This window comes from Sciurus vulgaris, assembly GCF_902686455.1.
Source record: "Sciurus vulgaris genome assembly, chromosome: 1".
NCBI lineage: Eukaryota > Metazoa > Chordata > Mammalia > Rodentia > Sciuridae > Sciurus > Sciurus vulgaris.
Window position 1 is genome coordinate 15,728,658 of NC_136461.1, and position 27,400 is coordinate 15,756,057.

Genomic DNA, 27,400 nt, shown 5'->3' on the forward strand with positions numbered 1-27,400 from the left:
GTGTTCTGCCGTGATTTCAGGGGGGTTCATACGCTTCGGACAAGATCCCCTGCTACAGAGAGGTTGTCAGGATCCTGTAGAGACCCCCCTGAAAAGCCAGGCCTGTGCCCACACCCCACCCCTGGGCCCTGGAGGATCGATCCATCCTGGTAGTGAGTGCCATCGGCCCGGAGGCCACCTCAGAGTCCTCCTTAACGGGCTTCTAGGGAGCCGCTGTCCAAGTCAGCAGTTACCGCGAAGATTTTCTCTTTGGAGGTGCAGGGTCTTCCCACCCCAGGACGATTTAGAGAGATCCCAAGAACTCTAGAAGTGGCCCCAGAAAACGGGAGACATGCTCAGGAGTCACTGGCATCCCAGACTCCAGAGCTACTCCAGCCCCATGTTCACTTAACCAACACTTACGGAGCGCCTACGGTGTGCACCCCAGCCGGGGTCCCAGAGACCTGCCCCGGGCCCAGGGCATGCTGGGGCGAAAGCCCTCCTGAGCCCCACTGAAGCCCCTCTCCCCCCTCAGCGCCCCCGCCTGTCTTCCTGCCCCTGCACCACCCCCCAGGGAAGATCCCGGAGCCTCAGGGCTACGCAGAGCCCCACACCTACGAGGAGCCAGGCCGGGCAGGCCGCGGCTTCACCCGGGAGATCGAGGCCTCCAGGATCCACATTGAGAAGATCATTGGCTCGGGTGAGTCTCGGGTCGTGAGGGAGGGGACAGCAGGAAGGGCATGGGGCGGAGGGAGAGGGGAACCAGGGCCAGGCCCACAGGGGCACGCGAGCGTGGGAGCCTGGGGTGGGGCCGGGCGGAGGAGGGTCCCACTGCCCTCCCGCCTGCCCCTCTGTGTCCACAGGGGAGTCTGGGGAAGTCTGCTACGGGCGACTGCGGGTGCCAGGACAGCGGGACGTGCCCGTGGCCATCAAGGCCCTCAAAGCCGGCTACACGGAGAGGCAGCGGCGGGACTTCCTGAGTGAGGCGTCCATCATGGGCCAGTTCGACCACCCCAACATCATCCGCCTCGAAGGTGTCGTCACCCGTGGTAGGTGGCAGGCCAGGGCAGCCTCACCCCGCAGGGGCCCTCCTGCATGGCTCCCCGTCCATCCCACCTGTGCCCCTGGATTACTCTGGGGCCCGGGAGCCCAGGACCCCAGCTCCCAGGGTGGGCGCACTCCTGGGGTCCCTGATCAGCAGCCCCGCCCCCACAAGATCCGCGTCTCCCGTCCTGCAGGCCGCCTGGCGATGATCGTGACGGAGTTCATGGAGAACGGCTCTCTGGACGCCTTCCTGCGGGTGCGTGTCCTGCCCTGCCACCGCAGGGCCGGGGAGGGCACCCTCCAACCCCACAGGCCGGGGGGAGGCAGGTCCAGGAGGGGGTCTTACAGGCTCGTGCACCAAGCTTCCCTCAGCCCCCACTGCTCCCGGGTCTGGGGCCCTGCCCAGGCTGAGGGGTATCTCTGTGGGTTCTGGTGCTGCCCATGGCGCCAGTGGGGGTAGGTGGCCAGGTCCCAGCTCTCGTCCTGCCAGCTGTTTGCTGGGTGCTGTTAGGCACAGGGCTTGACCTCTCTGGGCCTCCATTTCTCCTTATGCAAAATGGGTGGACAGCCCCCGACCTCTCGGGCTTGCACGGGCTTGCTGTGAGTGGGTCAGACCCGGGGTCAGCTTGGCCCACAAAGTGCTTGGAAGGGGAGACGCACCTCCATGCTGCCAAGAGCCGCTGAGTCGCCACATGGGAAGGACTTGTGGCAAGCCCACCACCGGCCGCGCTGTGTCCCTCCACAGACCCACGACGGGCAGTTCACCATCATGCAGCTGGTGGGCATGCTCCGAGGGGTGGGCGCCGGCATGCGCTACCTCTCAGACCTGGGCTACGTCCACCGTGACCTGGCTGCCCGCAACGTGCTGGTGGACGGCGACCTGGTGTGCAAGGTGTCCGACTTTGGGCTCTCTCGGGTGCTGGAGGACGACCCCAACGCCGCCTACACCACCACGGTGCGTTGCCTGCGTCCCTTCCCTGGGGCAAGGTGGGTGTCCCCACCCAGGCCCTGTGGTTCTGCTGCGGAGTAGGTGGGGCTTGGCAGGGTCAGGGCTGTCTTCAGCCTGGGGCAAGCCCTGTCCCTTCCCTCACCCCAGACTCCCACCCCAGGGAACAGGGACAACCTGGCCTGCCACTCCCTCTCGGAGAGATGGTGGAGAACTGGCGTGTCTGAATCATAGACTCCATGCCTGTCTCTAAAGTTCGGCTGAAAACCAGCTTCCTCCGGGGTGTTCAGCCGGGATGTGGGTGTCTCCCGAGACGCCTGGGGGCACCTCAAGAGCAGATGGCGCAGCAGGGGCGTGGCCCACCATGGCCCAGGCAGGCCTCTTGGTGGACTTGTCGCACCCGGCCTCTGCATCCCTTTCACACAGAGAAGGGATTTCATGACCAAAAAAGGGGAGGGGAGGGGGCGGGTTAGGCAGGACGCGCCTGTTCCTCCTGCTCAGGCGCCAACCTGACTGACATTACGGAGCAGCCCCGGGGCGCCCGGCACTCTGCACCCGGTTTATTCCGTCCTCACGGTGCCCTGAGGGAGTCTCCCCTCAGAACAGGTGGTCTCGGAAGGGACGGCCGAGTCTCCCCCGCTAGACGGGGGAACGGACCCTATGAGTCGGGCTCGCTGGCCTGTCCCAGGGCGGAGCCTGGACCGGACCCCGGCCGGGCCAGAACAGCCCCTCCGCACTTCTTTGCCCGCCGCAGGGAGGGAAGATCCCCATCCGCTGGACAGCGCCCGAGGCCATCGCCTTCCGGACCTTCTCCTCAGCCAGCGACGTGTGGAGCTTCGGTGTGGTCATGTGGGAGGTGCTGGCCTACGGGGAGAGGCCCTACTGGAACATGACCAACCGGGACGTGAGTGCCGGGCCGGGCTGGTGGGGTGCCCTGCAGCCGCCGAGGCCCGTCTGAAGGGCGCTGTGCCCCCAGGTCATCAGCTCGGTGGAGGAGGGGTACCGGCTGCCCGCGCCCATGGGCTGCCCGCGCGCCCTGCACCAGCTCATGCTGGACTGCTGGCACAAGGACCGCGCCCAGCGGCCCCGCTTCTCCCACATCGTGAGCGTCCTCGACGCACTGATCCGCAGCCCTGAGAGCCTCCGGGCCACCACCACCGTGGGCAGGTACCCTGCAGCCACCCCGCCCCGTGGCCACCGGCTGCCATCCCAGAATCGCCCAGCATTGCCCGACTGCAGCCAGGCCCTGCGCAGGCTCAGCCCTGAGCCCTACCCGGGCCTGGGCCTTTCCTCAGCCCTCTCCTTCCTGGGGTCCAACCCGGGGAGCCCTCTGGTCACTGCTGAGCCCGGATGGAGGCCAAGGGTGGCCAATGCAGGGCCCCCAACTAACCGAGGGCCCCTGTGCCTCAGGTGCCCGCCCCCTGCATTCGCCAGGAGCTGCTTTGACCTCCGAGGGGGCGGGGGCGGCGGCGCAGGCCTCACCGTGGGGGACTGGCTGGACTCGATCCGCATGGGCCGGTACCGAGACCACTTCGCTGCAGGCGGTTACTCCTCCCTAGGCATGGTGCTGCGCATGAATGCCCAGTGAGTGAGCCGCCCTGGGTCCCACCGCGCAGCAGGTGTGAGGAGCAGAGCTGGGGTGGGGCAGGGATCCAGAGGAGGGGCAGCGGGGGTCCCGGGTCTCCCAGGTCACCCAGGCAGCACTTCACTTCCTTCACAGGGACGTGCGTGCCCTGGGCATCACCCTCATGGGCCACCAGAAGAAGATCCTGGGCAGCATCCAGACCATGCGGGCCCAGCTGACCAGCACCCAGGGGCCCTGCCGGCACCTCTGACTCGTGGCTCCATGGCTGGGCAGCACCAGCAGCCAGAGGATGTGCAGGGCTGCCAGCAGCTGGCATGGCCCCAGGCCCCTGCCGGACCCCACTGCTGCCCTCCAGGGGCGCCGGAGAGGCTGAAGGCTCCCTTGGAGGACCCAGAGTTACAGGGGTCTGGCACCTCGGGACAGGTCCTTGGTGCCCAGTGCAGAGGTCACCTGCCCCGGGGGATGGAGGGCCTTCTCTCTTCCAGACCCCAGGGCCTCAATGCTGAAGGGCCCCACAGAGACGCTGGTCACTGCCTCTGTGTGTGAACAGTGTGTCCCCTGTCAGTCCCAGCACAGACATGCACGTGTTGTGATGCGTGTGCTTATTCATGAAGGCTGGGGCCACATGTGGGTGACAGTGGATGCCATGAATGAGAGAGCGTGACCAGCTTGTGAGCAGGGAACTGGTATGGCCAACACCCCAAGGTCCTGACCAAGGCTCAGCCCCTGCTGCCCGGGTGCCTGGAGGCTGGAGTCAGGGGCCACTTCTGAACCTCACCAGCACCAGGCCCACCCTCCCGCTGCCTGGGAGAGCCCACCCCGGCTGCATCTCAGGTCCGACCTCCCCTGCAGCTGGGGGTCCCCTGCAGCCTCATCTGGCTTCCACCACTGCTCAACGGGAAAACAGGGTTCCTGGCCAGTCCCCCTGGCCACCTTTCGCGCAGGCATCACAATAGGAGACGCGAGCCCCACTCAGCTGACTTGGCAGCCTGGCCAGGACGGGCATCCATTTCCCCCTGTCCGATGCCCACCCTCCTCCAGGGCCGATGTCTCCTCAAGTGGCGGCCTGTTTGCCAAGCTCCCGTCCCCTCCCCCATGCCTAGGACCTTCCGCTGCGCTCTGGGTCCACCCCCTCCCACACGGTATGCGGACACGGGCCTGGAAGAGGCTATGCCTCGTCCAGAGCCACTCGGCAGCCGCACTTCAGATCCAGGGCCTCCTTCCACCCAGCCTAGGGCCCTGCGGTAGTCCGCCTCCCTGCCCCTGCACCCCGCTGCGTGGACAGCTGGAGTGGGCGGGGCCAGGGGAGCCCCGCCCCTCTGACGGGCTGACCCACCCCCTCACGGCCCACCAGGGTATGTAAATATCTTTTTTCTATCATGTCGGAATATTATTTTCCTCACTCCTGACAATGCAAAAATGGTCTTCGAAGCACATAAACAGCACCCAGGGTGAGAGAGCCTCATCCCGGGGGCAGGCAGGACCCCAGGAACGCTACCAGGTGCCCCTGCTGCCCCAGAGGGAGGGCCCGCCCAGCCCCGCCCCGCCCCAGCCCCTGCCCAGCCCAGCCCCTCGCCATAGCCAGCACAGCTATCCCGCGAGACACCAGCACTGAGCCCCTCTCCCTCCTGCAATAACTTGGGGCGTCTCAGCCGTCCAGGTGCCGCGGCCAGCTCGCCACGCCTCTCCGTCGTACGACATGGCCGAGCTGCTCTTCCTTCCTATGGAAGGGGAAACATGGTCAGGACATGAGCCCGGAGGACCCTGTCTTCCTCCCCACCCCACCCACTCACCTGGTTTCTGGGCTCGGGATCTTGACCCTTATGGGGACATGAGGGCCTGGCACTTGCAAAAGTGTGGCCCCTGCCCCTGGAGCAGGCCGCCTGGGGTCCCGGGGCCTGCCTCTCTCTGGTCCCCATCCCGAGTCTTGAACTTAACTACAATGAAAATAAATTCTGCCTCATCTTTGCCCGTGTGCCCGCTTTTTCTGTCCCTCCTAGGATAGGCGCCGCTGGGAGCATGGGCTCTCCCCCTGGGCTTCTCTTTATCCCAGGAGGGAGGGAAAGTGCCCTCGTTTGACTTGCGGAGGAGTCGAGTCCCGTGGAGATCGACTCGCCTCCAGTCAAGCCCCGGCAGGTATGAGCGGGCCGAGCTCCCCTGCTCTAAAGCTGGGCTCTGCCTCGAGCTGGCCCCGCCCAGGTTCTGACTCCCACCATGCTGGTGGCGGGGCTGCTGCTTAACCCTGCAGCATAGTCCCTTGCGGCTCGGCACTACCCTTGCCACCAACCCCTGGGGAGAAAAGTCACCCTCTGCTGAAGGACTACATGAGGAAGGAACAGCTCCTGGGGACAGCTTGCTGGGGATTGTGGGGCAGGAAGGGCAGCAGCCGCGGGCTTGTCTGTGAGTACCCAAAGACCCACCTCACTCTGCAGTGAAGGGTGCAGCAGCAGGAGCCAGGGAGGTGGCATCGGAGGCTGGCAGGAAACGGGACAGAGCAGGACCCGATTATGTCCTTGGAGCCAGTGGCTCAGACGTTCTGGAAGATGCCAGGGGTCCTGGTGATGAGCAAGCACAGCATCTTCTGCAAAGGGAAGTCTTCACCTCCACACCCTTGATTGGGAAAGTGGGAACAGGGAGAAATCAGGGGGCAAAAGCATACTCGGGCCAGGGCCCCACCTGGCAGAACCCCTAAAGCTAGATCTGTCCCATTCAACCCCACTGTGTTCTCCCCTGAGACCAACTGCTTTCTAGGAGGAAACCCTGTGCGAACATCCTTCTCCCCCCTTAAAAACCAATGATCAGACTCTACTGAACACCTACCATGTGCTGGGTGCTGCCGAGACGCAGTCCTGATCCTGAGTAGCTTAGAGACTAGGTGGGGGTGCAGAGGGCACAAAGGGGCTGAGACGGGACCCACTGTGCTAGGCGTCCAGGAAATGGGGTACGTGGAAGGTTAGAGGACATCAGGGAGAGCCTGGACATGCAGGCTGTCCCAAGGGCTTCCTGGAGGAGGAAGCATTCTCGCTGGGCACTGAGGGATGGGGAGGGTTTGGAGGCTGGTTCTCCAGGCAGCTCCCTGGGTCAGGCATGAGCACAGAGGAGAGGAGGGCACAGGCGGGGCCACAGAGCAGGCCAGCGGGAGCCTTGCCCAGCACGTGGGCCCATGTCCTCCAGGCAACTCTGCACACTGGACTTCCAATAAGAATCACATAGGGCTTTCCCTGCCAGATGACAAGGTCACCCTCTGAAACATAAGGAATAACAAAGACCCAGAATAGCCAAGACCATTTTGAGGAAGAAGAGAAAGGGAACCTCACCCGAGCTGATATCAACAGTCATTATGAAGCTCCAATAATTAAGAGAGTGGGATTCTGACCCAGCAATAGATCAACAGTTAAAAAGAGCAGGAAATAATGCCTGGGGACAGATCCGAATACACATGGGAATTTGGACATGACAAAGGGTTGATGGATGACGTGTTGGGACAATTGAATGCCAGGGAACAAGGTCCAATTGGGCCTCTGCTCACACCACCCACAAAATAAGTTTCAGGAAAATTTATATTTAGGACTGATATGAAAAGATATCTATAAGTGTGTGTGTGTGTGTGTGTGTGTGTGTGTGTGTGTGTGTGTGTGTGTCAGTGGTGTTGGGGATGGAACCCAGGTCCTCACACATGCTAGGCAAGTGCTCTACCACCGAGTTGCATCCCCAATCCATTATAAAACATTTGAAAGAAAACAGACCCCAAACAACTTTATGATCTTAGAGTAGAAGGTAAACAAGACACAAAAAGTAAAAACGATAAAGGAAAATAATGACAATCGTTATTTCATTAAAATCAAAAACTTCTGCTGTATAATACCAAAAATGAATAGATTTTTTTAAAGTCATGGACTAGGTGAAAACATTTCCAAACTGAATAACTGAGATAAAATTTATCTCCAAAATAATTTTTAAAAACTCCAAAAAAGTGCTGGTTAGTTCAACAGTAGAGACTTGCCTCACATGCATGAGGCCCTGGGTTTGACCCCCAGCATCACACATGGAAAAAAGTATATAAAAAGATTCTCAACTAGTAAATAGAAATGCAAATTAAAGCAGTAATGAGATAGCATGATACACCAGTGTGATTGGCAAAATACTACAGCACTAGTATTGAGAAAGGTGGGGAAATAATATTTATAAACCACTGATGGGAATCAAATTGTGGAACAATTTGGAAATGCTCAGTAGAGTTTAAGAGGAAGTCTAAGACCCGGACAACTCTACCCCTGATGTGCGTGAACCTTGAGCTAGCTTTCCTAAGCAGGACCTGGGATGGAGATCCTAGCACAGGTGATTTGAGAGACAGCTCTGGCAGCAGGGATGCAGAGTGTGGGAAGAAGTGCTAAGCAGTGGTATATTCTCAGCCCAGTGGGAGGCTGAGGCAGGAGGTTCACAAGTTGGAGGCCAGCTTCAACGACTCAGCAAGACCCTGTCTCAACATAAAAAGGGCTGGGGTCAGTGGCAGAGCACCCATGGGTTCAATCCCCAGTACCCGCACCCAATACATGTTCTCAGTCGGAGATTGGCTTCACTCAGACCCCAGGGGAGCTTGGAAACACTCAATACACCAGAGTGGATCTTTCTTCAGGCAAGCGAGCCAATATGTTGTACCCCGTTTTAGTCAGTCACTGGCATGAGCTACCCATGGGGAGGGGTAGCTTCCCTTACAAAGACGGGAGCAGCTACGCTCCCTCGGCATCAACCCTTAGTGCAGCCAGGGCATGGACCCACATGCAGATAAAAAGCACCCGGTGGGACACCAGCAGTGTCTTCTCCGGCACCCCAGAGAAACACACGTGTGCAAGAGGGCACGTCCAAGGATGTCCACGAACCTGAGCATGGAATAGAAAAGCAGAGAGGCCACTTGTCTCTCAACAGGAAACTGCTCTATACCCAGTGGAATCATGTATGCGGTTAAAACGAGTCTCCTGAATCAGGGTCAGTATGGACGAGTCTCCAAAATGGATATGGAGTGAAAGGATGAGTGACCAAGGAATATGCACGGAGTGATACCATTTACGTAACCCTTTAGGACAGATGCCATGTTGGGATATGCAGGCTTTGGACGTGCACCTGGATCACCACGGCGGGAAATGAGAGGGCAGATAAACACCCACCTCCAGTCAGGAAACCTCGCCCACCTTCTCTTTATTTATTTGGTACTAGGGATTGAAATTGAACCCAGGGGCACTTCATCACTGAGCCACATCCCCAGCCCTGTTTTGCATTTTATTAGAAACAGGGTCTCACTGAGTTGCCTAGGGCCTCGCTAAGTTGCTGAGGCTGGCTTTGAACTTTCAGTCCTCCTGCCTCAGCCTCCTGAGCTGTTGGGATTACAGGTGTTCTCCACAGTCCCTGGCTGGACTTTCTTTTTTAAAAGACCGGAATTCTGAAGTAAACATGGCAATATGCTAACGCTCACTCAATCTTGATGGTGAGCACATATGTCCCTCTTACATTACGTTTTGGGTTTTTTTTTCCCCCCATATGTTGAAATATTTTATAATTTAAAATGATGTTTAAAAACCACAGGGAGATAGAGACGGGAACTCTCTGTACTTCCCAATTTTTCGGTGAAGCTAAAACTTCTCTTAAAAAATGAATTTTATTAATTACTTTTTAAAAACCCACATAGTCGGGGTTGTGAGGCCTTGGGAAGCTCAGCGGGTCAGAGAGAGCCCGAGAACCGGCCGCGGTGGCGCCGCTGTCCAGGGTGCTGGGCCCCGGGGCGCGGCTGGTTGTGGGACCGTAACTCCGCGGGCCCCGGCCGCTCTCTCCAACCCCAACGGTGCGTCTCCACGCCCTGCCGCCGCCCTGTCCCCAGACGCCTGCAGGAAGCTCCCCACTGCCTCTCCGCTTCCTCTCTCGCCCCCATAATCCGTTCCCCGCAAGCAGTCAGAGGAATCTTTTAAAAACATAAACCGGATCATGGTTGTCCCTGCTCGCAATCCTCCGAAAGCCGCCGATCCGGTTACAACAGCGTCTCCAATCCTCCGCTGGCCTGCGGCCCGCGCACCGCCTGCTCGGCCGCCCCGCCGCCTCCCCGCCTCCGCTCCGCGGTGCCCTCCTGCGTCCCTTGGACCTGCGGGCTCACTCCTCCTCTGCCCGGAATGTTCTTGCACTTCTGCAATAGGCTCCGCCCAAGTGCGACCGCCACAGAGCCCTCCCCCCCAGCCACTCCGTGTCGCGTTTCCCGCGGTCACTAAGTTATCTCGGGTCTCTGTTTATTTATAGGTTTACTTTCTGCCCCACCATGCAATGCGATCTAAGAAAAAGTCAGGGGTCTCATCTAATTTTCTCAATGCTTTAACCCCAGGATGTAGCAGCAGGTATTTGCTGGATGAATGAATGAGCGAATGTTTACTAGGCACCTCTTCTGTGACAGGCCCCGTGCTTGGCTCTGAGGATTCCAGAGTAAATAGATAATCCTTGCCCTCAAGATGCTCACAGGCTGGAAAGAGCAGAAGAGCCAAATCACAGAACTGGAATGTAGGCGTAATCCCCTTTGCTCTTATTATGGAATTAGAGGACTTTAATCTAATTTTTCATTCATCACCCCCTCCTTTTTTCTTAACTGAAGTCACTCAACATTGCCCAGAGAGGTACAAGGACTCCCCTAAGCTCACACAGCATCAGAGGCATAGTCTGTGTCTGAGCCCAGGTCACGTTATATTTTGCCTCGAATTTTTCATTTAAAAGAAGCCCCTGGAGCAACTTTGGGCCTTTTCCATTCTGGCTCTTGGGTGCCCTGAGATCTCCTCTGCAGAGGGACAGCACATTCCCCAGGAAAGCAGTCTGAGGGGCTGATGGACACCTGCAGGCACAGTGCACCTTACTCTTTTATCAGACACAGTGTCTTCATGCCCCTGTTAGGATCCCTCTCTTTGGAGCAAGTTTGGTCCTCTTTGGACTTCCCTAACCAAGCAGAGAAGCCCCCGAAGCTGGCCAGCTCCTCCCACCATATGGCAGGAGTCAGAGGAAACCCAGAAAGGGCTGTCCAAGACCCCAAGCAAACACTTCCACGTTGGCCCCACCCACCTCTGGCTTATCTCAATCCCCAGCAAGCCCATGGGACCCTCCAGCCAAGAGAAAGCGCCCAGAAACACTTTCAGCCTCCCTGCGTGTGGCCCAGTGCCCTCCTTCGCCCCCAGCCCCCGCTGCTTCCAGCCCCCTCTCCAGGGCTTGAGAGCCGCGCTCCTCACCCACCTTACCCCTCCCGAGGTCCTTTAGTCTCTGGCTTCCCCACAAGCACTTGAATGGCACAGAGAAAGATCTCGCACCTTCATGACTAAATTTGGAATGGCTCTATCTAGCCGGAGAAGCCCCGTGCCTAGCCCAGGGCTGGCTGGTGCTAAGAACTCAGTGATCCATGAACACCTGGGGCCCCAGCATCTGCCCTGCTGCGAGCGCAGTTCCTTCATCCCTCCCTTCCATGTGACCTTGAGGATGTCACCTCGTCATCTATAGCACGCAGTCACTCCTTACATCTATCTCAGGGCTGTCATGAGGGTTAAAGGTAATAAGAGATCGGCTGCAAGGGGCAGGGCCTGGCATTTGTCACTGTTGCTCCAGAAGGGTGACTGGGTGGCGAGGGCCAAGTTGTGGCTGGGGTGTTGGCAGCTCGGGGAGTCTGGAGTCCCCAGGGCAGTTTCTGCCACTCCTCTCTCCCATGCTACCCAGGGGTGCTAGCCTCGCCCTTGGGCTGGACCCCTCTCTTCCTCCACCCCCAGTGCCAGGCACCTCATTAGGACTCAGGCAGCTGGGGAGGGTCAGCTGCTGGCCTGGCAGCCGCAGTCCTCGGAGGCTTACATTTCCACGGCTCCGCGTTGGGGCTGATGGAAGGCGATGAATAAAAGATGGGGGGGGGGGCTCCTGTGGCTTTAAGAGAAATGTGAGGAGCATCTAGAGTGAGGAGATTAGCGTGAGCCTCTCCCTGAATACCAAAAATGCAAAACACACCAGAAAGCCACCTTCCAGCTTTGAGGTGGCGGAAGCCCAAGGGGAAGAGAAGGGGCCTGGGGGGGGGGCAGGGGGGATGCCAGACGGAAGTTGAAGTGCAGCCTGGCCAAGGTGACCCAGGGGCTGAGGCCGGCGGGGAGGGGAGGCAGCCAGGTGCGGCTCTCCCTCCCAGGCTGCGTCCTCTGTGGATGCTAAAAGTCACCGGCGCCCCGCCCCCACACGCTCCTAGGAAGGGCCGAGGGGGAGCCGGCGTGGACCTAGCGGGAGCCGCGGGGCTTATCTTTATTAATGCTAAACGCGTCCCTGTTACTGCACTTTGATCTTGTGCCAGGCACAGTGCCAAGTGTCCCCATCGTCCTGCCTTTGAATCCCCACACCACCTTGTGACGGCTTTGCTACCCCTCTTCCCTGGTCAGGAAACTGAGACCAAGGAGGTTATGTCGCTTGCTCCCCGTTACCCGGGAGCCAGAAATCAGGAGCGGGAGGGGGATGGCAGAGTACGCCGAGGGGTGGCTAAGGCACCTCTTTTAGTGACAGGCCCTGTCCCGCAGGTATCCAGCTCTTTCACCCTGTGGCCAGACAACCTGTGGCCCTGTCTGAAGCTCAGGAGTCACCTGGCCAGCCAGCCGGTCACACCTGAATGGGTCTCCTGGACAGTTTCTGCCGGGAAGGACATCCCAAGCCCATTGGCCACAGGGGATGAGTGATGGGGGAGAGGGTGGGACTGTTGCTATGGATTTGTGCCCAGACACAAAGAGACAATTCTGAGGGGTTGTATGCACATTCTTTGTGCACGCAGTAGCATGCCACAGTGCCAAAGGGGACGCGTGGCATTTTTGCCAAGTGCGCTTGTGCACGTGTCTGTACACAGGTTTTCATGCAAAAGCGACTTTGATGAGTACATGCCACGCGGAGGAGGGCAGCTGGGGCTAGGCAGGCGTGTCTTCTAGGCAGAACGTAGGGACTCAGCTACGTGAAGTACACAGAAGAGCGAGTGTCTGTGTGATCGACACAGGTTTTGCATTGTATGCATGCACGTGTGTGCACATGGCTCCATGACCATGACACTGTGTGTAGTGGGGTGTGTGTGCACGCACATGTGTGCAGGTGCCAAGCCGAGATGATCTCCTCGGACTCCTTCCCTCCACCAAATCTCTGTCCCAGGGACGATTCTGTGTCCATTGAGATGCTCAGAACAGGGATCGTTTTGCCTCAGTGGAAGGATCCTCAGGGAGACAGCCTGCAAGCAGCGGGTCCCATACCTTTGTACACCATATAAATCCTTCCCATTTCCCAGTTGAGGAAACTGGGCCTCAGACAAGTTAGGACTTGCCCCAACCTCAAGTCCAGACTGCTTTTCCCAAAGTCCTCTAATGCTCTGAGCCTTTGCTCCATCTTCCTCCTTCTCGTCCTGGCTGGAACAGAGACAACAGACCAGTCCTGCAGCAGGTATCAGCTGGTCCATCCTGCAGCCAAACAACCTGCTCCGCAAGCCTGTCACCAACTCATGTTCCTCCCAGGATGCAGCCACCACCTTCTTTCTCCAGACCCCTTTGGACTTCAAACAGCGGGATGCATCTGCAGCCACACAGTGCCTGGAGCTGTCCTTGGTGCTGAAGTCGCATCTGCAGGCGCCTTCCTGGACGGGGGCCTGGACGGGGGCCTCCTCTGGACTTTGGGAGGCTATAAACATTGTTCCCAGGAAGCCCCCAGATCCTGCGGCTGTATTATTGGGAGCAGAGCATCACAATCAGAGAAGGTGATTTTCCCTACTGTGTTCCATTCTGGCCTGGCACACCCACAGTCTTGCCTCACTTTGGCCTAAACAGTCTCAGGCTCAGGGTGAGGTTGCGGCAGTTCAGGTTCTGGTCCAGGATGGGAAACAATGGGACTTTGGATATGTCCAAGAGGGAATATCATGGTGAGGGAGGGTGTGGGGCCATGGCATGTGGGGACCAAGGCAGGACCCTGGTGAGCATGTGGCAGCAACTCTGACCCTTGTCTGTCTTCAGGCCTCTTCAGTTCATCCTGGAAAAGGGACTCAGACTAGTTCTTCCCCAAAACAGACGGTGGAAGCTTCAGGGAGACAGATTTCAGCTCCACTGAAGAAACCCTTTCCTATAGTTGGACAGGGGATCATCCCACCTCAGAAAGATGAGCTTTCAGACCATGAGAAAGAGAGAACATTCCATTTTCCTGGGGTCTTTGTGAGAGCGGACCTGCCCTTAGACACAAGGACCGCCATGCATTGAATACCTGCTGCATGCTGGCCTCAGCCTACAGGCATATATATCATTAGCCGCACGTTACAGGCGAGGAAACCGAGGCTCTGGAAGGGACGTGAACGGTTGAAGGTCACACAACTAGGAAGTCATCAGGCTGGAACCACACAGGTGTGTAGGACTTCCAACCTGTGCCGCTAACTCAGGGCGACCGAAGCTCCCTGCCCACCAGAAGGCAGAGAATGCCTGCCACGTGCCAACATGCCCCTCAGCTTCGTCTCCACTCCTTCCTCTCTCCCTCCCTTGGGTGGAGTTTTAAGGAGGAAATAAATGAGGCGTGGGGGAAGCCGCAGCCCGCGTGGGGCCGGTCGGGTGAGTAGTGATTCCTTCTCGAGGGATGGGGCAGTGCTTCTCACCTCCACGCCCAGGGCAGTGCAGGGAGCTGCCTGTAGCTCTGGCCAGCCTCCTGCCTCTGGTCTCTGCGAGGTCTGAGCCTGTGCCCCCCACCGTCTGCCTCAGCCGCCCCTCTCCCTCACTCCCCACGGACGGCCCAGCCGCAGCCCTCAGAAGCCCCACCAGCTGGGTCACCGGCTCTGGGACAGAAGGATCCCCGGCTTGAGTCGCATGCTGGAAGTGGGGCTTCCCTCCCTGTGAGGCTTTGGCAGCCCAGCAAGTGCAGCGTCCCCCCCCAGGGCAACGGGGAGGAGGGCACTCCCAGACACCAGCGAGGAGCTCGCTGGGACCCGCGGCCTCCCCGGTCTCGCTGGTGAGAGCCATCACCAGCTCTGCCGCCGCACCTGCGCCACGAACACCATCTTGGCCAATGGAAACCTCTCGTGCCCCGGGTTCCAACCACCCAGCACCAAAAAGAGAAATGGCTGAAAATCCAGGGGGCCGGCACAGAGACCCGTTCTCCCTGGGGAAGCCCTCGGTGTCTTCCCGCCAGCCAGGCCCGTGGGAGTCCCTGGATCACACTCCCACAGGTAAGCGTTCGCCCCTCCCGCCGGCTCTGCGGAGGGGGCTCCCGGAGCCCGAAGCAGCTTGGTCGTGGTAACAGCTGGGCCATGTGGCTGGTGCCCAAGGGCCGATGGGTTTCCTGCACAGACCCAGGGCCCCGAGGCGCAGCCCAGCCAGAGTGCCCTGGAACTGAGAGCCCATGGATGGCAGGCACCGTCCCCCACACGCAGCGGCCTCCACAGGGGCTTGAGCCTCCAGGCCTCGCGTGCCAGATGACAGGGCCTGTGGCTGCGAGCAGCAGGAGGGGGAGGGGGAAGAGGCCGGGAGGCCTGGGCCCAGGGGAGCACCCTGCACGCACGCCGGTCTCCCTCACGCAAGGGGCTCCACAGGCACGCAAGGAGGGCGTGGCCCAGGCCCCCTCCTCCCGCCAGCCGTGGCCTCTGCCCCCACTCCAGCTTCCACTCCCTGCTCCCTGTCAGTCACCCCATCCATCTGCCCTCTCAAAGGACAGCCCGGCTGCCAGTCTCTCCCAGATCTGCTTCTTGGACGGTCTCCGTGCCTGTCCGACTGCCTGTCAATTGTCAGGCTTCTGTGACAGACTGGCTGTCCTTCTGTCTGCCAGCTCATCTGTTGGTCTCCCTCTGCCCACTAAGCCTGTCTGTCTGCCCTCTCATTGGCCAGGTTGGCTGCCCATTTGTCTCTTGATTGGCTTGTGTCCCTCTGTCTACCTGTCAGTCAGTCCTACCTTCTGTCTGCCTGCCATCCACCTCTTGGTCCATCTCTCTCTCTTTCCCTTGTTATTCCTTCGCTCTTCGCCCATTTTTCTCCATGAGGGGATCCGGGGCTGCTCATTGCCAAAAGTCACCCTCCAGGGCACGGCCGGGCCTGGCAGGCCAGCAGTCCGAGCCTGCACCCCCAGCCTCAGTTCCCCGCCACCCCCCAGCGTCCCTGGCACGAACCTCCCCTCTGTCAGCCACCCCCCTCCCTCCAGCCCAGGAGTGCCAGAAGATTTAGCTCACAGCATTTGGGGAAGACTAGGTTCAAATTAATGGTGAAAATAAGGTTTTATGATTCCATTTCGGTTTTATTCCTTGTCTGATTTTTTCCATTAGCACTGAGCAGCGATCGAGGACGGCCGTTCTCGGCAGTATTTATGGTAATGCAGGTTAATGTCTGAGTTCGAGGAGCTCAATTAGCAAATTCATGGACAAGGGGGTCTGTTCGGCTTCTCTTGTGAGGCCCGATGACTCATTAGCCACAGGGAGACACTGGGTTTCACATTGCATACAAAACGCCAGCCGCCGTTTCCCCAGGCTGCATGCCTAGCTCAGAATCGGCGGGCGCTCAGGGAGCCGAGGATCTTTGTTCCCTGCGCCCACCCTGGTGCCTGCACAGAGGGGGCTCCATCTGTATTTGACACTCAGCACAGGGCGCATGATAGGTGCTTCTACTCATTGAATAAGTCAACTGATCACCTCATCCCCAGTGCCAGGCACAGCCTGGGACAAAGGAGTGCTTAGAGGAACGGACACACCCACAACGCCCAGGCGAGCACGGGTGGCCGCGCGGTGATGCTGGACCAGGACTCGCCGATCGTCCAACTGATTGACAGTGAATGGATGATTGAATGCTGCTGGTCCCCTCCAGCTACCAGGCTGCCTAGACCCAAAGAATCCCACCCCCAGGGTGACTGAAGTGAACAGATTTCAAGGACGGGGTGATCACTGCTGGGCCTCCAGCTGTAGAAAGTGCACAGGGCTTCTGTCCCCGCTCAGGATCAGCCTTCAAAAGACAGAGCAGCCATTTCCAGGCTGGGTGTCCTGGGCGGGGCTTCCAAATTGAGCAGAAGTGCTGCAAGTGTCACTCCTGTCCTCTGCTGACTGCCCAGCTGCTCCCAGGGGAGGGGAGCAGGACAGGAAGAGGAAACCCGTGCCCCTAGCACCTTCCCCAAACCGGCCTCACTGGAAACTTTCCCCTGGTGTTGCAAAGCTGGTGATTAGTCTCATTTTGTAAATGTGGAAACCTAAGCCCAGAGAGGGAAAGTGCCTTGCCCAAGGTCACACAGTAAGTCAGTGGGGAAAGGATCCACACTGTCCCCATCTCTAGGTAGAGAACCTTAATCTAGGGAGGTGACTTGACTTGCCCCAGGCTGCAGCAAGTGAAGGCAGGAGTCAGAGTCTGGATCCCAGCCCATTTCATTCTGCACACCCGCTGGGCACCTGCCCTCTGCCCCGTGCTTGAGCCCGCCCACCTGCCCTCCTGCCAGCAGCACTAGAGACCAGTCCCTAGACTGACAGCTCCCCAGCCCCAGGCAGGCGACCCAAGCAACCAGCAGGACCACCAGCCCCTCCCCCGCCAGAGCCAGGACTGACAGGGAGACCAACAAAGGCCCAGTCCAGGGGGAGCAGCGCCAGACCCAGGGCTGCTCTCGGCCTGCTGGGGGCTCCTCAGTGTCAGCAGTGGCCTCTCAGTGACATGAGGTTGACATTTCACATGCAGCCTGGCAGGGGCTGCCTGTCTCTCCCAAGAAGTGGCTCTGGGGGGTGGAGGTGGCTTGAGAGGCGCCGATGTGACAGCCAGGCCTGGGAGACCGACCCCTGTGTGCCCTCTTCCTCCAATAGGTTGACGAAGAGAGCGGATGTGCCCCAGCCCGACGCTAAGGGGTCCAGGGAACAGCTGCCGAAGGCTCTCGCGTGCTGGGTGCACGGCGGGCTCCCACCTGACCCTCATGAGAGCAGGGGAGTGGCCCGTTGTGCCACTAGGGGAATCGAGGCTTGGAGACGCGGCGTCAGTGGGACCAAGTGGCTTCACCCCAGAGCCTTAAATCTACTTTCAGGAGTCTAGGTCAAAAAATATGTCACATAAAGATGGATTCTGCTTTCTAGGAACTTCCTCCTGCCGCTTAATGAGGCAGGATAAAGACCCTGGCCAGGGAGCCGGAACCCACAGGCTCAGTGATCCTGCTTCTCCCATGGACTCCTTTACTGTGTGATTTGGGGCAAGTTGCGTAACCCCTCTGATTCTGAATGTGCCCTCTTTAAAATGGAGATTTCAAGCATCCATGTCCAAAAAAGATCATCCCACTCATCGGGTCCCAGAGGACCCTCATCCCCCTCTAATTTTCTGGGCTGTGGAAGGCTTTCCAGAGGTGCTGTGTCTTTGAAGGATCAGACTTTGTGGGATGGCTCCCCAGTGGGAAGGGAGCAGAGGGGTGGAAGCCTCCCTGCGCTGAGGGATCTGCAGAGAGGGAAGTGACTTGCCCAAGGTCACGAGGCCCATTAGCCTGGACCAAAGGCTTCCCAGCCCAGCACCTTCCGCGTGCAGCCGCCACAGCAGTAAAAATATTCGGCGCTTTACCTCTGGCCCTGGGTTTGGTCTCCTCTCTTTCTTCGTTCCTTTTTCTTTGAAGTGAAATAGCACATTGGGGTTCTCAGAAACTCCTTTTCCATCCTTTTAAACAAAAAATAAGCAAACTGGGTCTAGGGACCCTGAAGACAGGAATGGATCGCAGCCTCCCGCTCCCCGCCCCAGCCCGATGGCTGTCTCCCCAAGTCCCCAGCGGCTGGCACCGTCATGGAAAGGCCCGGCGGGGGGACTTGCTGGACCAGCTGCTGCATAAACAGTGAGGGACTTCAGACAGACTGGAAAATCAGGCGCCACTTCAAAGGCACAGTGACAGGCGGCAGCGGTGGAGGGAGCGTGGAGGTGGCGTCCCCTGACGCCAGCCTGGGCGGGAGGCTGGCCGCTGGGTTCTCATCGAGAAGCAGCGGCAGGCTGGGGGCGCCGCCTCCCCCAGTAAGAAGCCGCTGCATGTCTGCCAACCTGTGAGCACAGGGGGCCCCGGTGAGGGGAGAGCAGAGCGCGCGCAGGGTGGGGGACAGGCAGCCTGACCCTCCCAAGGCCAAGCGTCACCTGGGGGCTGCGCCCTGGACAGAGGCTCGGTATTGGCCCGGGTGCCCACCTCTGTCCTCCCATTGCCCTTCCCTTAAGAGTGACGTTGGAGCGAGACCGTCCGTTCCAGACCAGACCCGTCACTCACAGCCTGTGACTTCAGACCAGGGACTGCCTCTCTCTGGGTCTCAGCTTCCCTGTCTGTGACAAGGACCCGTCTCTGACCTCCGTGCAGAGGTGGAGGTGTGTGAGGCTCGGAGCTCATGCCCGCGACACACCAGCCCCTGCGACGCCCAGCTTCCCCACCCCTCCTGTGCCTCTCTGTCCCCATCTGTGACCTGGGATGCGGTTCAGCAGGGGTTCCCGGGCCTGGGGCCTCCTCGTCCAGCAGCTGGGACACCAGCCGGAGGGGAGCGTGTGTGAACACTGGACTCACCTTCAGTGTGCAGCAGCGTGCCCTCGGACACAGGCATCCACCCTGAGGCCACACCCAAACAAAAATCGGAGCGCTCCCAGCGCCCTGGAACCTTCCCCGCCCGGTCAGCCCCTCCCTCCATCCCCGTCAGATCGGCCAGTCAGATTCCTTGGAGGTGAAGGGGTGGAACGGCCCAGGGCGGCAGGGATGAGGGTGAGGGTGTCCCAGACAGAGGTGCCTGGAGACGGCCTGGGGTGGAGATGGTGGGGGGTGGCGGTCAAGAAGCCTGGGGTCTCAGGGGACCCCTTCTGTAGTGCTCCCACTGCCGAGGGAGAGGCAGGCCCTGTGGTTGGTGGTCACGTGCATCTGGGGTCCCTGGGCCCGGCCACCCCTCGTGGCCAGACGCGGGCAGCTGCAGCCCCTGGGCCTTTGATGTGGCAAAGATGGAGACACACACACGCCCGACAATTAATTAATTGTGACTTTCACCGCACAGCGGCCGCTTCCTATTGATCTCCTCCCGTCTGGAGTGAGCGAGACAATTAGGAGGGAGCCAGCAGCGGCGGCTAATTACCCACAGGATGAAGCCCGCGCCTCGCAATTTATTAAACTTTTATCACCAAAATAACCTGGTCACCCCTTCCCGCTGAGATCCAAAGGGGGCGCTCTGGAGTGGCACCCCCAGTTAGCCCTTCACAGATGCGGAAAGCCCTGGGAAGTCACGGCCTCATTGCCAGGGAAGACCCCAGCCCACGCACTCCTGGGTTGGGCCTGGAACGGGGGAGAGAGGGCGGTGCGTCATCAGAGGCAGCCTCACGGAGACCAGCGGAGACTGACGCCACCAGGAGAGGCCGTTTGGGAGCCTGGAGGCTGAGAAGAAGCCCTGGGAACGTTCGTGCCAAACTGCAGAGGCTTGAAGGCCATGGGGCCAGTGCCCTGCCCACGGAGGCAGCCCCATGAAACAGGGTGCACAGTCTACAGTCCCGGGTTCGAGGCCTGCTACGATCCTCACTGCCTGCGCTTATTTAGTGCCTGCGGGCACCATTGCTCCCTTTAATAGGTGGAGACTGAAGCTCAGAGAGGCGAGGGTACTTGCTCCGGGCCACACAGCAGTAGGTACTGAAACCCAGTTTCTGCTCTGAGTCTTTAGGTGCATGGCCGGGGGCAAGTGGCAGCACTTCCGAAGCCCCTGTTGTCCCATGTGTCATCTCGAAGCAATATACATGATACAAAGGGACCTCGGGAACATTTAGATTAAAAACCCCCACAAAACCTGCTGGTCCTGCAGGGACCTGAAGCACAGCAGCTGCCGGGAGACAGAGGCCCAAGACAGGTCACTCACTTGGCGAGCACGTGGGCCGCAGAGGAAGCTGGGAGCCTGCAGCTCCTTCCACCCACGCACATCTCTGGTGCAGCCTGGCCTGCCTCCTGCTGGAGGGCCAGCCCAGCCGCATGCGCCAGCAGGACGTGGCCATCCTTCGCTTTGCCTTGCTCTTGGGACACTCCTCAGTGAGCGTCATCAAGGGAGTCTCCTACAGCTCTGCAAGGAGGTGACAGGGACAGTGCCTGGGAGAGAGGAGCACACTGAACCTGGAAGGAAGGGCTGAGCAGCCCAGGCCGAGCAGGGCCAGACCTCGGGGCTCCAGGCCATGCCCTCTCCACATGCCGGGGCAGAGCTGGCGACCCTGGTCTGGCTCTGTGAGTGACTTGGAACCTGCACCTGTCACTCGGGGCTGGCTGCAGAGCCCAGCACACCAGCCTGCACTGCCTTTCCCTAGAAGGCCAGCGTCAACCTGCCTTGTAGAGAAACCCACACCGCCAGCCCCCACCCTGCATACCCCAACTCCCACCGGCTCCCCCAGTGACTTCCTGTCTGCCTGAGCTGAGAACCTGGAGACAGCGAGGGAGGAGCAGGGGACCCCAGGGAGAAGGCTGCTCAGACGACTCTTTCCCAGGGGGTGTAAGGCAATGGAGCCCAGGGTCTTTTGCCTAGCGGTCCCCCTGTGCCAACAGCAGCCATGCAGTGCCCACAGCTGATGTCACCTGGTGCACTGAGCAGCTCTTGCAAGGCGACCCCGCACCTGCTTACTTTGAGCCCAAAGTCATTGCGCTAGTGCAAGTGACAGCTTTGGTCTCTCAGGCTGGTCATATTTAGAGGGAAGACCTTCATGTTCACCTGCCCTAAAGAGGAGTTCATCTCAACTGAATGCTGGAGGGAAACGCCCATTTCGAAAGAGCGGGTAGGAGAGACCAGGACGGGCCAGTAACAGGAGGTCTCGAGTAGTCACCAACCTGGGGGGGGTGGGTCAGGGGCTCTGGGGGGAAGAAGGAGCCTCGGGGTTATTAGAGGCTTCCTGGAGAAGATGGAATATTCCAGATGAGCCTTGAGAAGCAGGTGAACTTAGACCTGACCCGTGGAGGGTCCAGGACCAAGAAAGCAAAGGTACGCAGCTGAGGGGCAGCGAGATGGCCAGTGAGCTGGGGGCTGGGCAGGGTCTGGTTCAGATCATGTGGACCTGGGGCCTGTGGATGGTGGCAAAGCTCTGGGAGTGTCCCCAGGTGGTGGCAGTAGTGGGGCTCAGGAAAACAAGGAGTTCATGCCAAAGGTGGAGACGACCCACGTGTCCCTCTGCAGATCGGTGGGTGAGTAAATCAGGTATGTACCTGCCATGGAATTTTATTCTGCTTTAGAAAGCAAGGAAATCTTGATAACGTGTTACAGTGGACATCAGGCCAGTCACCAAGGGACACATGATGTGTGTCGACCTACACAAGGTACCTGGAGCCGTCAGATTCACAGACAGCCAAGTAGAGCTTGTGGCCTGGGCTGGGGTCGGGGGTTAGTGGGTCCAGGGTTTCAGTAGGAAACGCTGGACAAGTTCTGGAGACGGAAGGTGGTCACGGTCACACGGTGATGTGCACCTTCTTAGTGCCTTTGAACTGCACACCTCAAGGGTATTTCACCACCATAAAAAGTGATAGTGGACCCCCAAAGTCAGGCTGGGATTGGAGACACCATCAACCATTCTCATTCACTGTCCCCACAACTGAGTGGAGTCCAAGACCAGTACCGTGCAATGACACAGGAGCAGAAGGGGTACAGCTGGTGCAGACTCGCCAGTGCTCTGCTGCTGGGGTGGAGCAGTCCTTGAATTGCCAAAGGTGGGGACACAGCATGTGAGTGGCCTGGTTGGAGAGTCACCTGGACCCAGGACAGGCTTTGAAGGAGTGAAGAGCAAATCTTTCTAGCATTAAGCCAGGGAGGCGTGGTCATCACTGCAGTGTGACTTAGCTCATCCTGACTGATAGGGCACGGAGTGGGCCCAGCACAGAATGGCCATCACATTGACCCTGTTGCCCTCATGGTCTAGATCACCCTCCTCTGCCTCTTCCTTTCAGGTTGTCACTGTCATTGCCAGCATCCTTGTAGAGAACCCTATAGGGTACCCTCCCTGGCTGGACCAGATGAGCTGTCCAGATGCTGGCTGCAGCCCGTGCGTCCGCCACTGCCCAGGCCTTCCTCAGTTCTGCGTCCCCCTGGCTGGTCATCAGGGTAATGGGCTTCTATTGAGTTGTTTTTTATTTTCCCCTCCAAATGTAAAGACCACTTCAAGAAAATGACCTGCGGAAAATCCCAAGCACTCCAGCCAACTCCTTGGAGCAGGAAAATGGACACGGGGTCGGACCTGAACAGAAATGCCTGGAAAGTTCAAAGTCCAGGGCTTGAAGGACACAGCCAATTGGAGGGTCAGGGACCAAGCCAATAAATAGCCTTAACCCCTTTCCTAAACTGTTTAGCATGGATGTTGATCAGTGCCCTGCCAGGAAGCTTCATAAGCCCCTGGACTAGGACATTTCGCTGGAAAACCTGCTGTCCGGCCCTCTGCTCACCTGGCATGAGTCTCTTTTCTTCTCACTTAAATAGATCCAACTCCATCCAGTCCTGCCTATGGTTATTGTCTGCAGATTTCATCCTTCATATTTGTGAGACAAGAACCCAGAAAGAAATTGGTGAAGCAGAAAATCTAGTTTCACCCCAAACTCCAGTTTCAATGGGGTGGGGTGTGCAAATTTGCCATGTCTCAGGTGTGTGGGATCTTCCAGCCTCTCTAGACTACACGCGACAAACTTTTCACATCACATCTCATTTCCTCTGATGGCAGTTCCTAAGTACACACAATCCTGGGGGGCCCGTAGACTCTGGACTTGGAGGCTGGAGTCCAGTCTGTGTCCGAAGCCCAGATCCACTGCCAAACAGATGGCCTGGCTTGGTAGGTAGGGAGCTGCCCTTCACCAGAGGCAGGCACGGGATGCCACTGGACATCATTATCTTGCTAGCATGTGGTGGCTCCCAAAAGATATTTACATTTTATTTTATTTTTAATTATGTTTGATGGAGGTAAAACTTAAAAATGGTGAGCTTAAATGTACCATTTGGTGAATTTTGACAAATTATACACCCTTGTAACTGACACCTGGGGTCAAGATATAAAATATTTCCATTACCCCAGAAACTGCTTCATGCCCGCCTCGCTGCACCCCACCCGGTCCTTAAAGGAGGCCTAGGAGGAGGACAATGCCTAACCCCAGAAAGATGACCCCTCGAGGGTGGAATTCCAGCGGGGCAGGGGCAAGGATGGGGTGAAGGAGCCCCCTCGCGCCTCCTGCACTCTCAGGCTGATTCTGCGCCCGCGCCAACGTGAGTCAGCGCCTCCTTATTGTACGCCGGTCGGCGGGCATACCCTAGAATTTCAGGCCAGTGGAGCTGGGAGCAGGAGGGTCATTCCTGGAGCCTCTCGGATCACCACTCACGTGGCCGACCGCACCCCCCGGAGGCGGGGCTCGGCCTTGACTCGCAGCGAGGTGGGACGTCTGGATGCTTTCCAGCCTGAGTCCCCATTTACCGAGCCCCTGCGAAGTGCCACACCGCGTTCCTGCCCAGGCCTCGGTGCAAGCCCGGAACGCGCGCATTGTTGTTCAGCGAGAAGACTGAGGCCCAGGAATGTGCAGCGACTTGCCCACAGTCACCAGGGCCAGGACAGTAGCATTTGGATTCAGAGCCTATTTCTCCCTGTGTCCACCCCCCACAAGCACGGCAGGTGTGCTGCGGACCAGAGCGCTCCACCCCTACTTCTACTCTGGCCCGGCTGCTCCCCCAAACCTGAGAGCCCACCCCCACCGCCCGGCAGCCAGCCCGCTTCCCAGAACCCGCCTGCTGCAGCCCCGCTTCCGGCTCTGACAGCCCTTCCCAGGAGCCGCGAGGGCTCGTTTGCATACTACGGGTTCATTTGCATACTACTTAGGAAAAGCCTTCGCTGTTCCCACCTGCAGCAAACTCCAGGCTGATTAGTTCTCCCCACATCGGAGAGTTAATTACTCTCCCGCGTAGCCCGGGTGTTTATTTGTAATCAGCAAAGGGCTGGGGCGAGGGGGAGGAAGCGGGCAGGACAGCTGTCATTAGCCCAAATTCCAGAGCGGCTCCGTGGGTGGAAAACTGAGAGCCAACTCATGCGGGGCGGGACCTGCGCTCAGATCCCTGGTCTGCCCTGGTGCACCATGTGACTTGGACATGTCCTGGGCTCAGAGGAAAGAGGACAGGATCAGACCTGGGATCAGGAGCGTGTTGGACAAAGACCCTAAGTGGGCAGCTGCAGGACAGGATGGGCTCAGGACATTGGCATCATGATAGAAATGGCAGTGGCCAGGACCCAGGACTCCCGAAGGGGCAGGGACAGCCACCTTTCAGGACCATCCTAGAGGGGGGCTGGTAGGCAAAGTCCTGGCCCCAGAGACAGGACTGGCTCAGCTTTGCTGTTTAAAACAGGCAATTCACTAGCCTCCCAGAGTCTCGGCCTCCTCACCAGTTAATTGAGGGTGACATCAGTGGTCCCACCTGCCACCCTCCCATGGGGAAATATCATGAGCCAAACAGTGACCACAAAAACGTGGACTTCTACTTTGCTGTAAGAAGTATGTGAATTCTGAGGTTGAAGTGGTCTCAGCCCTCAGGGAGACTAAGTGACTTTCCCCCCTTAGACCCTCGCCCAACAAACCTGACCTTGATGGAGGGGGCAAGGCCAGGTTTTTCTAAAGCCTCCAGTGTCTTCTTCCTGCTTGTCAAATGCTAAAAGGTCAAGTTCAAAGATCCAGATGGGCCCAGCCAACATGCCAAGGTTGGAAAGACCCTTAGTCACTGTTGGCCTCAGCATGGGCTGGGCTGTCGGCTCAGACCTTCCTGGTCACCAGTTCCAGGTGCTGAAGCCTGCATCCCCCCACCATCCTGCAGAAGTTCAGGTCAGCAGGAGGGCGCCGCTCAGCAGAGCCATTCTAAACCAGCAAGCCCAGGGGCTGCCCCAGGGACCTCTGGGCTTTGGTCCCACCCCCTTACAGATGGGGAGACTGAGGCTCAAGAGGTGATTGGTCCAGGAACACCCAGCAGAGTGGGAAATGAGGCCCCAGAGGGCAGCCAGCATGGGGACAGAGGGACCGCCGGGGTTCTCAGGAGCCCACAGCAGGTCTCTGGGTCCCAGTGGAGGGCTGGGGCTCACATTTCTCTGGGGGGCAGGGAGGCACCAGCTTCCACCCAGCTGTATCCCTATGGTTCTTTCCAGAGGGCCACAGGGAAGGGGGTACATAGCCACCTACAGGCTGCCTGACCTGTGAAGGTGTCAGATAAAATACAGGACAATCACAATGACTGTTTCTGTATATCCCCTGCATACTGTTGTTTTCTGTAATTCAAATTGAACTAGGCATCCTATATATTTTTTTGCATCCTATATTCTTATTTGTTCAATCTGGTAATCCAACCCTAGTCCCATGAACTGGTTGAGTCCCCTCTCTGAGCCTCAGTTTCTTCATCTTTGAAAATGAACCAGACTTCTACCCTTAATTTACTGAGTAAATCAAGTGAGAAGATGTATGTAACATGCCTGGTAGGGGGGAGATGCTTTGTGGAGGGGCAGATCCTTCTTTTAGAGTCCTACACCCCACACGTCGTGTATGTAACATGCCTGGTAGGGGGGAGATGCTTTGTGGAGGGGCAGATCCATCTTTTAGAGTCCTACACCCCACACGTCGGTCTCCTGCTTTCCCTCCCTGTTTCCAAGTTGCTGTTCTACACCCCCCTCTGTAGGATGCCAATGGAACTTCTACAGGAAGACTGGCTGTGTGGTCTTGTGCAAGTCACTTACTGTTTCTGAGTCTCTGTTATCTTGTTTGTAAAGGGGACCCGCCAGAGGGCCAGCTCCCTGGGGTTGGATGATGAGGTGAGATAGTGTCTTGAGCTCGCAGTAGGTTCGCCAGGGACAGCCTGCTAAGGTCCTACAGATGCGCTGGGATGCAGGTTCAGAACTCTCCAGAGGGGGCACTGCTTACCCACAGAAAGAAGGGCAGTGGCAAAACGTCAGGGCTGTGACCGGCAAACGAGCCTTTCCCTGTAGGACTTCCCCAGCCCACTCTCCTGGAACTCTGTGCCTATGTGAACTCCTGAGGGGCCGGCATTATCCCAGCCATTGGGATGCCTGTTCTGGTCTGTGGGTCCCTCAGGCCCCAGGCCCAGCTGGCACAGGAAAGACTGCCTTCACTGGTTGTTTGTTCTCCAAACTCTCTCCTAATCCTCTTAATCTTTTTACATCTCACCTGCCTGCACCGCTGCTTCCAGCCACACCTGCATGTGGTGGGCTTCTCCCTGAGCTCCTCGCCTGGCCCCTCCCAGGCTCCAGTGCATCCCTTCTGGGCCTCCAGGACGCTGGCGACCGGCTGGGGCAACAGGATCGTGTAGTGGCTTTACTTCCTCCTCCCTTTCTTCACCTCCCCTGAGGAAATTGCTTTTGCCTTGTTTTGTCTTCTTTTTAAATTTTCTTTCCCAAACTTCTCAAAGGGTCACCCTACACTGGCTCTCTAAGGGACAGGTGGGGCCAAGGAGGGACATTTTGCCACGTGCCCACCCGGTGCCACTGACACGCCATGGTGCCCTGGGAGGCCTGGGCACCTGCTGGATGAGGGCGATCACCGACCTGGGTTTATAGGTGAGACCCGAGCCCCAGGGACTGGAGGTGGCTTGTGCTGCAAGGTCACACAGCCAGGGGGACACAGATGCTGAACTTGAACCCAGGCTGTTGTCACCGCCACAGATGGGAGGTTGCTTGTAGAGCCTCCGTGTTTCATAAGTGCCATCCCAAGATGCCCTTGGAGCTGCCGAAGGGGGCAAAGACTGTAGGCGGAAGGTGGCAGGTCTGCGGACAGCCGCTCCCCGCTCCCAGTCCCCGACCCCCACTTGCCAGCAAAGCCGGGACTTCAAGGGGAGGGATGAAGGAGACTCTGGCCGAGGGGACGCTCCGGCCAGAGGCGGC

The 27,400-nt window shown here is 58.5% G+C and overlaps 1 protein-coding gene and 1 long non-coding RNA gene across 5 annotated transcripts in view; one reads left to right on the forward strand and one right to left on the reverse strand.

Moving 5' to 3' along the window:
* The window catches only part of EPHA8 (EPH receptor A8), a 165,114-nt gene that overhangs the window by 23,908 nt on the left and 113,806 nt on the right, over positions 1–27,400 (forward strand). The window contains exons 10-17 of one of the 4 annotated variants that reach the window (XR_013766242.1): positions 515–679; positions 843–1,028; positions 1,218–1,279; positions 1,769–1,978; positions 2,724–2,873; positions 2,946–3,136; positions 3,380–3,553; positions 3,690–4,105. Coding sequence is in view for 1 of the 4 variants with exons in the window: in XM_079154146.1 (XP_079010272.1) it covers positions 515–679; positions 843–1,028; positions 1,218–1,279; positions 1,769–1,978; positions 2,724–2,873; positions 2,946–3,136; positions 3,380–3,553; positions 3,690–3,804 (1,253 nt within the window). In the remaining 3 variants the exon portion in view is untranslated. Of the gene's footprint in view, positions 1–514; positions 680–842; positions 1,029–1,217; positions 1,280–1,768; positions 1,979–2,723; positions 2,874–2,945; positions 3,137–3,379; positions 3,554–3,689; positions 4,177–27,400 lie in introns of those variants that run through there. The other 3 variants (XM_079154146.1, XR_013766243.1, XR_013766244.1) reach the window with 3 other exon arrangements.
* Positions 4,961–6,094, reverse strand: LOC306654954. The gene is made up of 2 exons (XR_013762139.1): positions 5,975–6,094; positions 4,961–5,275 (listed from the first exon to the last, which is right to left on the reverse strand). It is a non-coding gene; the product is annotated as an uncharacterized lncRNA (long non-coding RNA).